Genomic DNA, 16,853 nt, shown 5'->3' with positions numbered 1-16,853 from the left:
CTATATTCATGGCCCTCAAGTTAGAAAGATCTTTCTCTTTCTACCTGCTCAACTCTGACTTATTCTTCAAGGCCCAGCTCAGATTCCTCCCTTCTCTCTGGGCCTTATCCTGGTTACTCTGCACTTCCCAGCTCTACTAAGCAGCTATGTTACCTAGAGCTTTACATACCATCGGTCTCCATCTTCAGTGAAATGATCAAGCACATTACCTTGAAGTCAGGCTTTTAAGACTAGGATCAAATGATTATGATTAACTGTTCTGATCAGTTACCTATCACCATAGACAAGGATCTACATACTGCTTTGCCAGTGATGCTTTAACCTCATCTCAAAAAAACTGATGTGAAAAACATTTTATTTATAATTTCTTCTATTTACAGTATATGTCATTACAATCATTTTTACAATAAATACAGAACTGCCAAACAGGTGATTATCACAGTGGCTGAGATATAGGGACAGAAGGGTGCGGAAGGCCCCAGCTTCCCAAGAGCCTGTCAGAGACCTTCAGAGAGATTAGTGAAGGGGAGAAGAACTTGAGGTCTGACCTTGAATTAGGATTAAATCATCAATGTAGCAAAATCCTAGACTGTCTACTAGGAAACGGGTATAAGTTTTTACCAGATGAGACTAAAGAAAAGGAGCAAAGAGACTGGAGAGCTCCTTTTAGTGGGAGGTGAAGGAAAGACCAGAAGCCAGAGTCTTCTCTGCGTCCCTCCCATAGTCTAAGCCTTGCTCTTGTCATTCTACCTGCTGTGTGCCCAGCATAGGATGGGGCCCTCAGAGGTTGAAGGGTGAGTGTGCGGCACCAGAATCCATGCCACTGGATTTATTTAGTGGCCACTAGTCAGTGGAATAAGTGAACCTGAAGAAAAATCTCCTAGTTTCAAAGCTGGTTTCTCAGGAGTCCCATAATGAGTGGCAAGGGAGTGGACAGTGTTGGTTCTTGGTGCCATCTGTCTGCCTCCCTGACTTTGTTGGGTCTTAGCCCTGGGGGCTGAAAACCTGGCACCACTGAGGGCCACAGGGACATCATTTTCACCATCTAGTAAATCTCCTATTTTGTGAGTAGCCATTGTGCCAGTTACAGTGGTTCTCTGATTTCTCACAAAATCTGTATATAAAGGTGTAACAGCCTTTCCAAAGATAGTTCCACTGCTCTGGAGACATTTTTGTTGGTTTCTGATGGGCAAGTTTGGGCCAGAATTAAGAAAGCATCATCTACACGCAAAGCTTATTCAGGAAGGCTATTATCCCCGTGTCACTTGAGGGGCAACAGGCATGCAGTGGTGGGCTGGGATGCCAGCCCAGGCTTGGGTGGCCAAGGTATCACTGCCGGCCCATTTGAGTCCCCCTGGGTCACATGTTACCTGCCTAGCTATCGAGGGCTACAAAGGCACAGGGCCAGCATCACAACAAAAAGTTTTGATCATGGAGAAGGGAGAAGACTTTTCAGTCAGAGTGACAAGCAGAAGAAAAAGGTGTTATAAAGAAACCTATGCTTTAAGAGGACATTTTCCTTGCTGTCAAATGAGACTGTGAATCAGATATCTCTGAACAAAGGTGCTAGTCTTGAGAGCCTGATAGTAGGGGCTCCTTCTTGGGGAACTAACTGGTCTGCATGGGCCTTTGCCATTCACAGGAGGAGAATTAAGAAGAAATTAAGTCTATTCAGAAGTTGTCTTTGTGACCCGCGGGGAGAGGAGAAATTACGAAGAATCGTTAAACATTCTATTACATTGGACCTTAAATACCATGATGCCAGTCCCTGCAGATAACTTTTATGACTTGAAAATGTATTTTAATTAAACCAAATCTGACATCTTCAAAGTCAGAGAAGTTAAATCCCAATTCTAGGTTAGCAATAGGGACATAGCAAAGGTGGCAGAAATAAAATTAGATCAAAATAAAATTTGATCATTGTGCTTCTGCCTATTTCCTATAGATTCAAAAACAGTTTGGGTCATTTCAGAACTCTGGTGTACATTACAAGAGAGCAACAGTATATTTTCAAGGCATAATCAAGTTATTTATAAAAACTGTAAATTACAAAATCTAACTGCCACATGACAGAAGGTTGGGTTTAAGCTTAATATTCTATCCTTGTACTTATGGCATAACAACTTGTGATTTCAAAGTGAGACTCTTTCAAGACCTATATATCTTCTCATTCTCCTAAGGTCCATTCAGTGCTCACTCAGAGGACACACCTTTGAAATGCCTCTGTTTTATGTCAAAGTATAGCTCTTGTTTTTCTGATAGCTTGACCCTTTGTGTAGCAGCTCTTCCCTGCCACTGATTCCCAAGTTGTTGAGTCCAATACTTTGTCATAATAGAAGGAATTAAGAAGGAAATAAGATGATAACATCAACACTTTCCCTGAGGAAAGAAACTGAATCTTAAAAGCAGAACTCAAGCTGAGAGTGCATATTCTCTTCTGAAAGCTCTGACAAGAAGTAGGATTTCCAGACATTTAAAGTCCTACTCAAGTCAACCACTGGATGAAAATGTTTTCCAACCAATTACCTCCCACAGTGGGCAGCTTTGTTTGTGCCCCCAAGACCCAAACCACTTAATAGTCCCAATCAGATGAAGCAGACAATTCAGATTCCTACCTTCTGGGTCGAATCTTCCCATTCATGGGTTCTGGGGGCATGGTCATAGCCTCAGCACCCAGCTAGAGGCCCCCCTGAATGTCTGTGGTGTTTGCAGGTTAAGCTCTAGAGAACATCCTCAGGTGTTACAAGTGTTCAGAGAGAGGCACAGTTTGTGTGGTCCAAAGCGTCATCCTTCCTTGGACATACCTAGAAGTTTGGGGCTTCAGGCATTGGCTTCAGTCTCTTTTTTGATGGCTGGTTTGTAAATGACTCCTTTGTTGTTTTCACCTTTTTTGCTCCTGGAACAGCAAGAACACACATGTCTTATCAGTCACAGAAGAGAGCCAGAGAACCGCCAACTCAGTTATGGAATGAGGCAAGTTTTAAATTCCTCTTTTAGGGATCTTCCCCAACTGTCTTGGTTTTCGGAGGGAATGCTCCCAAATAAAGCATTAACCCAAATGGAACCTGTGCTCTTTTCTTTTAACACCTGGCGATACTAGACCTTATTACTACCCCCAAGTAGATTCAAACCTTGTATTCTACAACTTTTTTTTATATATATACTAGGAAAAATAAACTAGGTTTTAGGAAACTCCAAGCATGAAATAAAAACATGAACAAAAAAAATTAATAAATAAAGTAAATGAGAAATCAGGTTTTCCTTCATTTCCTTTTTAGATTCATCAATGAAAAACAGATGTAAAATTTTTAGAAGACAGCCTTCAGCTTGTATTTAGGCAAATAGGGGAGGATACCTCCCCCCAAACTCAAGCTATTTATCCAAGATCGTTCAGCTAAGCGGCAATGGCAGCAAGGCTGGCACACCAACAACTCAGAGCCCCATGGCCCTGTCTCCAGCGTGGCATGTGAAGGAGGCCAGGGGCAGTAGTGCTTGGAAGCAGCACTTCGAGGCTCAGTGTTGGTACAGGGGATGGAGGCTCTTCATTCAATAGGCTACCTTCCCAGACAGGCGAATCCCCATACACACTTAATCCACCCGCTCCCATTTTGAATCCAAACCAGCTCACCTCTTCTTCCTTCTGAAAAGCCAAATGGACACTGCAAGGACCACACAGATGCCGAGAATGCCAGCCAGGGCCACAGAAAGGACGATGCCTGGTGAAGAGGCAGTAGGCATACATTATCTTCCTCTCTTCCCCTTCATCTTATCCCACAGCACTTGGGCATTAAATCAAGTGACAGCTGTGTAATCACACACAGAAATTTAATTTCCCCATCTCTGTTCTCAGATTCTGGTCTTTGGCTCAATGGACCTGGTGTACTTAAGTGGGCCGTTTGCAAACTGTAGTGATTCTCCAACAGGGGTTCTCAAATTTGCACCAGGATCATCTGAAGAGTTGGTCTAAAATGTAGACTTTAAAAAATCCAATTCTCAGAGACTTTGATTTAATCTGTTTGGAGTGGCACACAGAAATGTACATTTTTACCAAACTCCTCTCGCTGATACTGGTACACCTTGTCCATGAACCACACTTTGAGAAACCCTAGGTACAGAATTAGCACTTATTCCAGGTATGCTTGCTGAATTTAAGGCCCATTGTGTTGCCTCATCAGTTTTGTCTCCAATTCCATTGCAGTCCTAAGTAGTCCCCAATAGCCAAGAGCCCATTGTCAGGGTCACCCAGCCAGTTACCTACCCAACCTCCAACTGGGCTCAGCCATGGTTTTAGACAGTGGCCTCCTATCATGGCCTACAGAAATTCTTGGACAGGTTCAACATATACATGCAGAAGCGTGATTAGCTCATTCCATTGGTGAATATTTGATTGGCAGTGCAGCTTTGAATCAGATAGTCAGTTGAGGGTAATACAGTGAAAACAGGGCCAGGAGCCAGAGCGGCAGTATAGAGGAACAGAGACGACAGACTGGAAATACCATAGGCCCAGATCACACCAGAATCACAGGGATTGCCCAGTTGCAGCATGCACGGCCAAGTGGCCACATACCCAGACTCAGTCCTGCGTAGGTAAGGTCTTGCACTTAAGAGGAGAGGGGAAAAGATTGGAAATTAACTGAGTCAGTGATGGTCGATTTGACTAGTGTGTTGAGTGAAGCACTACCTTTTGTTTGGTTGGAGGTATGGGACATACAGGCTTTCTACGGGACATACAGGGACATATGGGGCATCCAGGCCTTAAGTGGGGGCTGGTGTTCACCCCACACTCTGGTAACTACCTAATAGGGTCAAGGCTGTTGCCCATCTGGGAAATTCAGTTAGTGATTTGCCCTTCCAATGCTCCTCTATCACTGTAGTATCATCAGCAGGGAACAACTTTGGTTTGTAATACAGCAGAAGGCAAGGAGGAGTGAGCATCAGTCTATATGAGCAAGTTGTTACCTGCTACCTAACAAGGAACCTGCCACATCCTGGCAGACTGGGACTGGCAGCGCTTAACTGGAACCTGTCACCAGACTCTCCCATTGCTTCCTAGTATTTATGTTATGATCTGCTTTTATTGTTGCTTTGGCCCCAGCGGATAAACTGAAAAAATTCCTTTATGATACCAGTCTTCCTTCTCTGCTACATGAAACCAGAGGACTGTGGTTTCCCCAGCGAGTTATTGTTGAGGATAAATAGGGTGAGTTAGGGCTTAACGCTCAGCTCAATGGAACTGAAATAGTACCTGGTTATCAAGATGAAATCCCATAGTCAGTCCACTAGGGACCTCTCTGGAAGAGGGTCTTGTGTGTGAGTCCTTTTTGAGTAAGACAGGGGAGCCAGTCATGAAGTCCCCATGGGTCTTGCTCAGTCTGCTTCCAGATTTCAAGAGCTACTCCCCATTTTACTAGTTGGGTCTTCCATCTAAAGATACTCTCTGTGTACACATACATTCTTGTCTGGCGGTTTTCAATAGAAACTTTTAGCTTGTGTGTGTGTGCCTGTGTGTGCAGGGTGGTGGGGTGGAATGTGCTTGTTCCAGCTCACTTTGGAAGCCAGGGACATGCTGATGGTGGCTCTACAGCCCACACAGGAGAGACACTGTGGTGACTGAGACTCTAGGAGAAACCTGACCAAATGTGAGATGCCAGCAAAGGGCCAGGGATTCACCACTGGGGCACTTAACATGCCAGGGGAATCAGACCTAAGAAATGTAGGGTGAAGTTTTGCTCATCCCCTTCTATTTTCATGTGTCCCAAGTCTGGCTGACTCCCCTAGAACCATCAGCCCTGTGTCCTTTCCTTATTGTCATCTTCTGCCAGCTCACATTGGTCCAAAAGCTGGACCCCGGTGTTCCTGGTCTGGCCCTAGGCTGCTGTGAGGATATACAGAACAAGCATGGAGAGCAGCTGTCCACAAAAGACAGGGTGGCCTGTTTTCTATGCACTCTCCAGCCAGCAGCAGCAGTGGCTGAGAGGGTGGCTCTCCTGGCCAATTCCCTGCCCCAGGCTGATGCTATAACCTGAACACAAGGACTAGTGTGTGGCTTGGGGAGATGCTCAGGAGATGAGATGCCCCCTGAAGAAAGCATCAAGTGTTTGCACAGCATACGCTCTCTGTCCCCTGCACAGCCTATAGCGTCTGCATGCTCTAAATGGTTGGTTGTTGTTTTTTTAAGACCAGAGGTCTTGGTCCTCAGGATCTTAAAACAACAACAGCAAAACCCCCCAATTACTAGTGGTTTCTTTTCCATGATTTTGATGAAACACACTTCGTCTTTGTTCCTAAAGTTCCAAATGCTCGTGGTGCCATTCCATTTCTCACCACATGAGCCATAACTAGCACACCTAACCACTCACTAGATCGCCCTACAGGGTAGTTCCAAAGTTGTTACTTTCGTTAGTCACCTCAAACGTCCTGAGGCCCTGCCCTGTGTCTGGAGGGGGTGCCCATCACACTGTGGTCTCAGGGAGCTGAGCGAAATCTGTGGAGAGCAAGGTCCGCAGGGATGGGACTTTTCCCAAGAGCACATGACCCAGCCTAGTGGCTTATCTAGGGGAGAGTTGGGCTTCCCTGGTTCACTGATCTGCGCTCTCAGCTTCCTTAGGCCCTGAAAACAATAGCCTAACTTAATTCAGGGCTCTTCACCTGGCTCCTTGATCCTAAACCACCACTTTGTCATAACCTCAATTGCCTGTTGGAAGTAATAAAATGAGACCAAGCAACCATGAACACAAGGAAAGCCCCAGAGACCAGGACAGCTGCTTTACATTTAGATGCAGCAAAAACAAAGCAGCTTGACTGAGCAAGCAAGAAGACTGTGCATAAAGAAACGGAATGGTGGCTATGATGTCACTTCCTAAGAATCGGATCCCTCAGCAAGCACAGGGGGAGAAGATGCTGATAGACACCATTTCCTGGCCAGCCAAGACAGCACTGACTGACACTGAATTGGGGCTTCCCTGCAGAGCTGGACATAGCCCACAGGGCTTGAGGCCCACTGAGGCAGATGCTCAGGGAACTAAAAGGGAAAAAAGTCAGGGATACTTCTGAGCCCAGGGTGCTGGCAGGACAACTGAAGGACTAGAGTTTGGAGAGAGAAGCCAAGCCTGCATCACAGCAGAGCCTGAGACGAGACACTGCATAGAACAGGCATCAAAGAAGGCACAGAGATGGGGAGAGACAGAAAAGCTCATCTGCATATTAAACAAAGAAGTAGTTTGTTTCTGAATGGCAAATAAGACAGGTCCTACCTACTGAAGAACAATCCGACATTCAGGAGAAACAGACAGGCTGGTTGGCAGAGAAGGTCCACGGAGACATGGGTGAGAATGCTGCGAAGGGGTTCCTGAGCTGATGGGAAGAGATGCGTCCTATGCAGAAGTAGAGAGAGCTACTGCTCTCCATAAAGTGCTCAAGTTGGCGTCAAGGTGAACAGAGGTAGGACAGAGGCAGAGATATGGAACTCAGATATCACACCCTCACTCAGGAAGGTGAGCCCACGGAGAGGAGGATGAGCTGCTTGTCATAGGGCATCACTACCTGTTCTCGCTGAATCGGGAGCTGCATCTTCCTTCCACTGGCATCTTGCTGGACCGAGGGATGCTGGTTAACTGCTTTTGAGGTCTTCTGAAGCCTCAAGTGTAAACGCAGCTTGTAGTTCCTGGAACAGGTCTACCGTTTTCTAGGTCTATATGCAATTATGTTTCTTCCAACAGAGTTTTTAGTAAAAAGGAATATTGTGTTTGTCCTTTCAAAGTATTTTAGGGTAAGAACTGTTTTAATAAGTGACATGTTACACAGTAATAACATGTTTTTAGCAGATTGTGGTCTTGTAAAGAGGGCAGAGAGGGTTTTTATTTAGCAGGGATTTAATAGTTCAAGTAAATAAAATCCAGTTTGGGATGGCAAAAACTCTTATTATGCTTAATTCAAGTTACAGACTCAAGTAACTGAAATGCCAGTCCTCTCTTTGGATGATACTTTGGTAAAGAAAGCAAGAAAGATGTTCTTCACAACCACAGAATCTAGTTATCTTTGGAGGACACAAGAGCATTTTCCTGATTAACACTGTGCAACTCAATGAAGAAATCATTTCTACAAATCTGGCAAAAATATTTCACCAGGTTACTTGAGAGAACTGGATTTCTACCACCATTTCTTTGCCCTCCAGATTACAGGAATGGGGCCTGGAAGAGCAGGACATCCTGCTGTGAGGAGCCTCCATCACCGGGCATCTCTAGGTCACTCCCTCTAGACCTTAAAAGGTTTTGATCTTTAATTTCTCTTACACAAATGGGTTGATTTAACACTGTTGGCAAACAAAGCAAAATGAGGCTTAAGAAAAGTAAACTTTGATAACTAGCCCCAGGCTCATGTTCAAATTATTCTGCAGAAAAGACACTGGTGAGCAGAAGTGAAGGGGGCAGGTCAGTTGCTGTCTTTCAATAAACTTGTAATGAGCAACAGGTACCATGCCAGGCACAAAATGTAAGGTGCCAGCCATGCCTGTGCTCAGGGGACTTGTAATATCTGGATAATAAAGATACAGCTTTCCCCTTTTTTTCTATCTGATGACAAGTCACTGCCCTGTGTCGTGGTCAGAATCGTAACAGAAATGAGCACGTCATTCTGCTCCATCGGAGGAGACTGTAAGTTACCCCATGGCCATAGGGAAGCCATTCAGCAGGACATCATTAGAGTTGGGGTCTTGAAAGAATTTTACTGGTGGAAGAGGGAGGGGGCACATCCACCCCCACTCTGACAAAGGGGATTAGTATATGTAAAAGTACTTGAAAGCACCTGCCAAGTAAGGAGTGCCAAGTAAGGAGGGCAGGGCACAGGTGGTGCCATGGAGAGATGATGCCACTTTTCCACTGGGTGGTCCGGCTTTCTACCTGCTCCCATTTTCTGAACATAGTCTGCTCGGTGCCAGCAGCGTGTTGTTAGAGCAAGATAGCATCCAGTGGGGTTTCCTGTTCTCCACAGAGCCTGACCCCGGGCACACTCAGGACACGTTGAGTGTTGAGCTGTGTTCAACGAAGGGACTTCTCTTCTCAGTACATTTCACAATTGCTCTTGACTATTCAACCTCATGTCCTGGGGATTGGAAGGTGGGGCCTCCTCTTACACTTGGATACTTGGAAGAACTGATGGTACTTTCCCATTTGATAGAATTTATTTATAAGTAGAAACTTTTAGAAGCACAAAGTTAAGGGTCATAAAGGATGCATTCTGTTCTCAAAAAATCAGATAATTAGCCATCTTAGTAGCTTTTGTAAGATTATTTTCTCTCCCTTTTTAAAAGGTTTTATAAAATGACCTACGGTCACCCAGGGTCTCACATAATCTGATCATGCACACGTCCACGTGGTGAGAACCCCCATTCCACGGGGGTCTGTGCCCAGTGCTCTCATCTAAGTTCTCCTTAGCTGGCTGTGGCTCTGCAGCAGATGACCAGCAGTTGCTCAGAGCAAGCGCACTAAAGAAATGATTATAGAAACTTTTGGCTCCCTCTTGTACCCCAAGTTTCCCTTGTCCTGGCATGCTGGAAATAGGGTTAGATAACATTAGTGTTTAGATTTGATGGGCTCTTGATTTCTTGCCTCATCCCCTTCTGCACCAAGTGTTGGTGCAACTGGCCAGAAAGAGATTAACCAAGAATTGGGCCCCTCGACTACTGATCTACCTCTGATGTCTTTTTTTCCCTCCTCATGTGGAGCATCTGACTCCCTGTGAGACCTGAATTGGTCCCAGGAGTGTTCCTTCTCTCTGCAGTTCCACCTTGAGTACAGTGAGTCTTGTTTTCTCTCCTCAGTTCAAATCTTACATTTGTGCCACTTGGAAGGGGTACTTTCTTCATTGCCCCCTAAAGAGTAGGAATTTTTACCAAAGACAACAAGGAATATGAAAGAGAGACAAACTTGTACAAAAGGAAGGGAACAGAATGATGAGGGGAATCTGGAAAAAGCTGCTACCTCACAGTCATCTGGCCCCTGATGAATGTATACTTTATAGATCCAGATAGCTCTCTTAAAGGCAAATATTTCTCTCTCATCTCTCTTAGCCTTGGTTGTACTCAGATTTGAGTTTATATATATATATGTATATATATAAACTCAATATATATATATAAACTCAAAACTCAAATTATAAAAGAAAATGGGGTTTGTTCTACTTTAGTAACTTACTGTCTCAGGGGGAACCATACCCACACTGAAAATGTCATGTTGTAACATGCCAGGACATGTGATTTGAAACTCTAGAACTCCTTGACATGAGTGGGCCAAAATCAGCGTACTATCCCGGGGATGGTGGCTCTCAACCTGGGGCAGTTTTACCCATACTACCCTGGAGACAGTTAGGCAAAGTCTGGAGCTATTTGGGGCTATCACAGTGAGGAGATACTCTTGGCATCTAGTGGGTCAGGGCCAAGGATGGCGCTAAATATCTGACATGCCCAGGATAACCCCCAAATGTCAGTCGTACCCAAGCTGAGAAACCCTGCCTTAGGGTTAAGTTTAGCTAGAATATCTACCCTTCAAGGATAAAAGTGTATTCTTCTAAAGAACTAGGTCATTTTCTAAGCCATGTTGAGGAAAAAGTAGGTTCAAATGAAACAATCCAGTCCTAATTGTCCAGATTTGGTTAAGCCTCAGATTTTCCTTTCAAAGTTCATGCATTTTCTCTCTTAGAGGATTTCCTTAACATTACTTTCCTCTTGGTAGAATTTTCTGACTCCATAGTTCCTGTTAAGTTTTAGAGAAAATCCTGGGTAAGCCAGATCCTAGTTGAAAACATGCCTCAGTAGAAGAGTACAAATAATTGAGTTCAAATTGCTGCAGGTTTAGACTGACAGGCGAGCCTACCCCATCAACACGAAACAGCATGTTACAGCCTGAGGCCCGTTCCAGGTCTGTGTACAGGGCCCTGTGGATGCAGCAGTGATGAGTCCTTCCCATTGCTCCCTGAGAAACTACCCCATTTGCTGTCCATTGGCAATGAGAGGGGGGGGGGGTGAGAATTCTGGCCAAGTTTCTATAATCAGCCTCCAAATGAACAGGCTTGCCCTGGCTTCTCACTGCAAGGAGAGAGCTAGACTCTTGGTAGCAGCAGCTCTGGGCAAGCTTCATAGGAGGGCAGCAGCAAAGCCACATTTGGGCTTTGATCTTGATACTCTGAGCCGGGGTACATCTGGAGGCTTCTGCTTGGAGGCTTCCCCCTCACCCCCCATCCCTCAGGTCCCCTGCCAGACTGGGAAAGTCTATGAAGCATTCTGCTACAAGCCTAACTGCACGGCCCACTCTATAAGCGCCAACTTAGACCTCAGCAGGTCTAAGAAGATGGCTAATTATTACGAATGCCATAGTCCATCATTACATGTAGGGGTTACTTTTAGATGTCAGACTCAAGTTCCTGCATGGTTTCTTCTGATCCTCTGTAACTGCCCTCAAACACTGTCCCTGCAACGTAAAGTCAGGATGGGCAGATGTTAGTGTCCACTCAGAATCACAAGAAGTCAGCTTTGAAAGGCCATTAGCTCACCTAGTCCAACTTGTCATTTTATAGCTGAGGAAATCAAGACCAAAGGAGAACGTGATTGCTCACGTCAGCCTGCCAGGAGAAAACAAAGCAAGACCTTGAACTTAGGTCTCCTGACCCAAAGAGAATGTTTGTCATCCTATCCCCTGTGACTTGAATAGACTGGCTCAGAAAACAGGGCTGATTATTATCCTTGAATCACAAGCAGAATTCTATCTGATCTATCTGGGTAAAGTCCCTTCCTTTATCTCTGGCAGAGTTTTTAATTGTATTTAAGAGTCAAAGTATTTCCATTTAACCCTTGACTACCTACATATTCCACTTGGAAGAGTGGGGGGCAGAGAAAGTTATATTTAGAATAGATCAGAGAAGGATAATACTGTGCATTGAAAGCATTTCTCAATTTTCAAGAAAATTGTTCTCAGATTACATTTTCAGACTGGGAAACTGAGGAAAAGTTTGGTGTGCCAAATTCTTGGGCAGTTCTTGATGAAGTAACTGACAGAGAAGGACATACTTCCAACCACATGTGCAGGCCAATTCAGAGGGGCATGTTTCCAAAGCTTTCTGGCAAGGGCCTTGAAATATAACCTTCATACATTTAACTAAGCTTAGTAAGGGATAGTTATAATCTCACACAGTAATAAGGTGGGGGTGGGGGGAAGTGTGCCTGGTGAGAGGAAGAGAGCTGATTCTCTGACACAGGGCTCTGACACAGGGGGCATTGGAGTCATCTTTAAATAAGAACACCTGGACCAGCAGAGTGCACAAGTGATGTGAGGGGACAAAGAGGAGCTCCCACAGATCCACCCTCCTCTGACCACTCAAGATTCCTAGCTTGGGAACAGCTCAAGAATCTACAGTGAAGAAGGGAACTCAGATACAGAAGGAGGTTATGGACACTTAGGAGCACCCCCTTAATCCTCCCCATTCCCTGCCCCAGCAGTGTCAGTGTAGATACTAAGAAAGTACAGATGTCAAATGTCCTTCTGTGGAAATCTGGCAACAGATTTCAAAGAACTGAGCTTTCATAACATTAGGAACAAAGTAAACGATTAAGATTCATTCAACATAGCTCCTGTGTACTTGTGCTCCTGCAGGCTCCAAAGAGATGAGATAGAGCACAATGATAAAGATGCTTTCTTGTTTGATGGGCCTTGCTGCCTTACACCATGAATTGCTGTGGCCACAGACATGGATATGTCCATTCTCTAAAGTCTCACGAGGAGTATCACTGGATGTTTGTGGTGTCAATTGCCTGACAAGGCCATAAGGCCAAGAAAGCCTAGAGTGAGAAGCTGGATTTCATGGCGAGGGTCCTACCTCTAATATGTCTTAGGAGGAGGGGTAGTTCTCCAGAGCAGAGAGCTTCCCAAAACATCCTCTCTTCCCCATCTCTGGGATACTCCCAGACTTAATGAGGGCTCTGGCTTGTGCTTTTTGGCAAAGGCCCAGGAAGGTCAAGGGCCGTAAAGAACCCAAAGAAGCTCCATACACAATGGCTCTTTACCTATCCTGCTCCCCTTAGCAGCCAAAGGTATCTTAACTAATCTAAAGACATCAGTGACAAAGACCAAGAGCAGGATATCTGACTACGTGAAACAGGTGTCTTGACACCACACTCCCCACAAACATTACATTGCCTCACCTTGTTGGAAGGAGACGTACACCAACCTCTCATCAAACTTCTGGACCCGCCGGAAGTTGTTGACCATTTCTCTGGGGGATGGGTCATCCATACGTGTGCAGTACAGAGCTGTTTCCAAAGCCAACAGCTGGAGGGGGGCACAGAAACACACCCCGCAGGCAGATAGATGATGCTCCCTGCCCAGGAGAGCTGCCAGCTCTTACTTCTCAGACTTGGGGGAAGCATCTGGACCCATCCCTTATGGTGGTTGGTGGGAGACACACTAGAAAGCAGTGGGAAAGCTCCCCTCTGCATTGTTAATCTAGGTTACTGGACACCCAAGTTGGGGCTGTCTTTCTATCTGCAGGCTCCTAGGAGTTTCATGTTTTTAGCACCTGACTATTCTTGAAAGATTTCTGCCTCAAAGAGAGGGAAAACTGAGGGAGTGGAAGTCTCCTGAAACTCACAGAAACTGTATCCCCCTCATGAGTTTCAGCTGGAGCCTAAGTCTAAATCAGAGGGACTTGGGGGTTTGTTCCTCTGGTCCCATCAAAAGGAATAAAAAGGAGAGTCAAGAGTTCCACAGATCATCTGACTAGTTCCGTGGAATTTTCATACTCCCACAGAGATTATATAATGTGTTTCCAAGACAGTCTGTGACTTAGAATGTTTACTTCTTCCCCTCACACTTCATCTCTTGATTCATATGTCTTTGTTCCTATCCGCCTACTAGCTACCATTTACCTAGACTACTCAGACCAGAAACTCGTAGTGAAAAGGGAGCAATTGTAAGGGCTATACTGGCCTCATGAATAGGGGTCGTTGGGTTGGGTCAGCCCTGAGCCACTGGCCCTAGCAGCCATTCTTTCTTCTTGATAAATCTAGGCCAGGGAGTAGAGGCTGTGCCCTGGAATTCAGAAGACCTCACTTTGGGTCTTTTGTCATTAACCACAAGGTGAGCCTCAGTCAGTTCACTCGTCCTCACTTTCAACACTAACAACAAATGAAAGGACTGGAGACAATCACTGAGGATTCAGTTCCCCACTTGTGTATTAGATTGTGAACTTCTTGTGGGCAGAGACCCACCAGTCTTGGCTGCAATTGGAGCTTCCTGGCTTGTGAAACACTTTAACCTGATCCTGTCTTTATTTTGCCCCTATAAAGAAACCATGCTCTTCCTTCCTGGGAGGGGAACATCCAGCAAGAGGGATAAATTAGGAAAGACAGCTTGACCATTCTTTTAAAAGACCTGTGGAAACAGGTTCATTTTCTTAGCTTGAATTGATAGCTCCACTTTTGAAATTCAGTCTGTAATTTCTACAATGCTTCCAGGTACCTGTGATATTTGGAGAGGTTTTGAATTCTAAGTGGAGAAATCAAGTCATTGATGAGGATATGGGTGATGGGAGGGACCAGGGTACCAGAAGGTCTCTGACTTAATTGTAGGACAGTTACCTGCTCCTGGGAAATTTGCACAGGATTCCTGAAGACTGTCCAGAGCACAGTGGGGTGGCAAGGAGGTGTGGTTAGGGACCCTTTGTAGCGGTAGTACTCATTAGGTTTCTCAGGAAGAAGTTCTTCAATGCTGAAACCTGGGATGAATACTTCTTGGCCTGGAAAGATATGTTGGGGCATGGTGTCAACCTAACTGCCTGTGTCTAAGGGGCAACAACTAAGCATGGTGACTGGTCCTTGAAACATGAACTCGCCCTTTTCTGGGCCAAGGACCTGCATGCTAGATTCAGTTTCCTTCCAGTCACATGAGGGTGACTCCATCCTTCTCCAACAGAGGCTGAATAAGCATCCTCACCTTTGTACTTTACATCTTGAAGATAACGGAAGATCTTGTCATATGATGGATTGAAGATGCCCATCTGCAACAAAGATGGGGTGGGTTGAACTAGAATACTAGAGGCTGAGCCTGGATTTGAAAATTGCTAATGGCAGGACTCAGCTGGGGGTGTGCCAAAGCCCTCCCAAAGGATGCACTTTGCTGAGGCAATTGCAGTTGACCACTAGACTGGTAGAGGGTTGGAGTAATGGTCCTGCCCACTTGTCTCTCAGGACATCCTCTTTCTAGTTCAAGGCTTTGGGCCTTGAGTGTTCCAGCTCTGGAAAATGAACTCCCACCCCACAGGTGTATCCCACTAGGAAGTTCCATGCAACAAGGTTGGAAATGGGATCGTTTCTTCAATGTCACATCTCTGGTGCCCACCCATAGAAAGTGCTGCTTCCAGGCCAAGAGAAGGAACCTTATCACGGGTGACTTCGGCTCCAGGAAGAAGACAGTCAGTATAGGAGCAACTTATTACCAGAGCCTCACATACCCAGTAGACTGGTGTGCATGGAACCAAATGCCAAGTTTGACCTCATCCTGTCTTCAGATTTCATGTAAAATCACTTTACCATCACTTACCTCTATGAGAACAGCTAGGACAGCAAGGCCTTCTGACTTGTCACTGGCGGTACTGGCATTGTGGTACAGCTCCGAGTTATAATAGACAATATGCAGCTGTAGCAGGAGAGAAATCATCCATCAGGAGATGGGCAACTCATGGTTCTGCAGGAGATTTGACTCCAATGAGGACAGACCCACCTGCCCAACTTGGATTGCTCCTGGATCAAGCGCAGAGTGGCTCAGCTGAGGCTGGGCAAGTCACATGAGATTATTTAGCCCCAGGCTCCAGGATAAGCAGGAGAAATCAGAATGGGAAAGTGCTCTAAAATACCCAAATATTTTCATGGATAGTATGAAAATCATTTAATATTTGTTTTACCTGGTAACATTCAAGCATTGTCACACACTGGGATACAATCAATAAAAGCCTTCAACTATAATTTACTCATATTTGTATGCAGGAAACATGTTTATCCCTCAGGTGGAAAAATTCACAGCAGGGTTTCATAAAGGCCGTATGAATAATACCAGACAGCATGAAATAAGAATGTAATTCCATGAATATAGACCTTTATATTGGCAAAATAAATTTGAAACTCATTTCCTTTAAAACAGAAACTATTTGTCATTGTGAAAATGAGAAAAAGGGAACTTTTTGACAGAAAGTCTAAGGAAACCAAATTTAACATACACTAAAAGAAGCATGACCAAGTGGGGTTTATTCCACAGATGCAAAATGGTTCAAAAAATTGCAAATCAATAAATATGATACATCACATCAACAAAAGGAAGAACAAAAATCAAGCAATCATATCAGCAGGCACAGAAAACACATTTTACAAGCTTCAACATCCTTTTGTGATAAAAAATATTCAACAAAATAAATGTAGAAGGGATGTAAACTCTACGTAACAAAAAAAATGCATAGTTTATATTATACTTAATGGTAAAAAATTGAAACTTTTTCCTGTAAGATCACAAATAAGACAAGAATAGTAGTCACTGCTACTGTTCTAAATATAGTGATAGAAGTCCGAGCAAGAGCAATTGATAAGAAAAGGTTATAAAATGTTTCCAGATTGGAAGGGATGAAGTAAAATCACTGTTTGTAGATGACATAACAATATATGTAGAAAATCACAAAGACTCTAGTAAGAAGCCATTAGAAAAAATAAATACAGTCAGAATGGTAGGCTAGAAAATTAATACACAAAATCCATTGCAGTTTTTATACTCAAATAGTGAACTAGCAGAAAGAGAAATCAGGAATACAATTCCAGTTACAAT

The 16,853-nt window shown here is 44.5% G+C and overlaps 1 protein-coding gene across 2 annotated transcripts in view; it reads right to left on the bottom strand.

The window, feature by feature from the left end:
* Positions 1 to 338: 338 nt before the first annotated feature.
* Positions 339 to 16,853, bottom strand: part of CA12 (carbonic anhydrase XII) — a 49,918-nt gene continuing 33,403 nt past the window's right edge. Inside the window, exons 5-11 of one of the 2 annotated variants that reach the window (XM_012728636.1) lie at positions 15,585 to 15,680; positions 14,979 to 15,042; positions 14,624 to 14,781; positions 13,190 to 13,316; positions 4,568 to 4,600; positions 3,629 to 3,716; positions 339 to 2,896 (exon numbers count right to left, since the gene is read on the bottom strand). In XM_012728636.1, coding sequence (XP_012584090.1) covers positions 2,821 to 2,896; positions 3,629 to 3,716; positions 4,568 to 4,600; positions 13,190 to 13,316; positions 14,624 to 14,781; positions 14,979 to 15,042; positions 15,585 to 15,680 — 642 coding nt within the window. In that variant the 3' untranslated portion in view covers positions 339 to 2,820. The remainder of the gene's footprint in view (positions 2,897 to 3,628; positions 3,717 to 4,567; positions 4,601 to 13,189; positions 13,317 to 14,623; positions 14,782 to 14,978; positions 15,043 to 15,584; positions 15,681 to 16,853) is intronic. The other variant, XM_012728637.1, reaches the window with a different exon arrangement.

The sequence above is a fragment of the Condylura cristata genome, unplaced genomic scaffold, assembly GCF_000260355.1.
Source record: "Condylura cristata isolate star-nosed mole 26May11 unplaced genomic scaffold, ConCri1.0 scaffold00023, whole genome shotgun sequence".
Lineage (NCBI taxonomy): Eukaryota > Metazoa > Chordata > Mammalia > Eulipotyphla > Talpidae > Condylura > Condylura cristata.
Note: the sequence above shows the minus strand (reverse complement) of the source record. Positions and strands in the feature narration are given on the sequence as shown.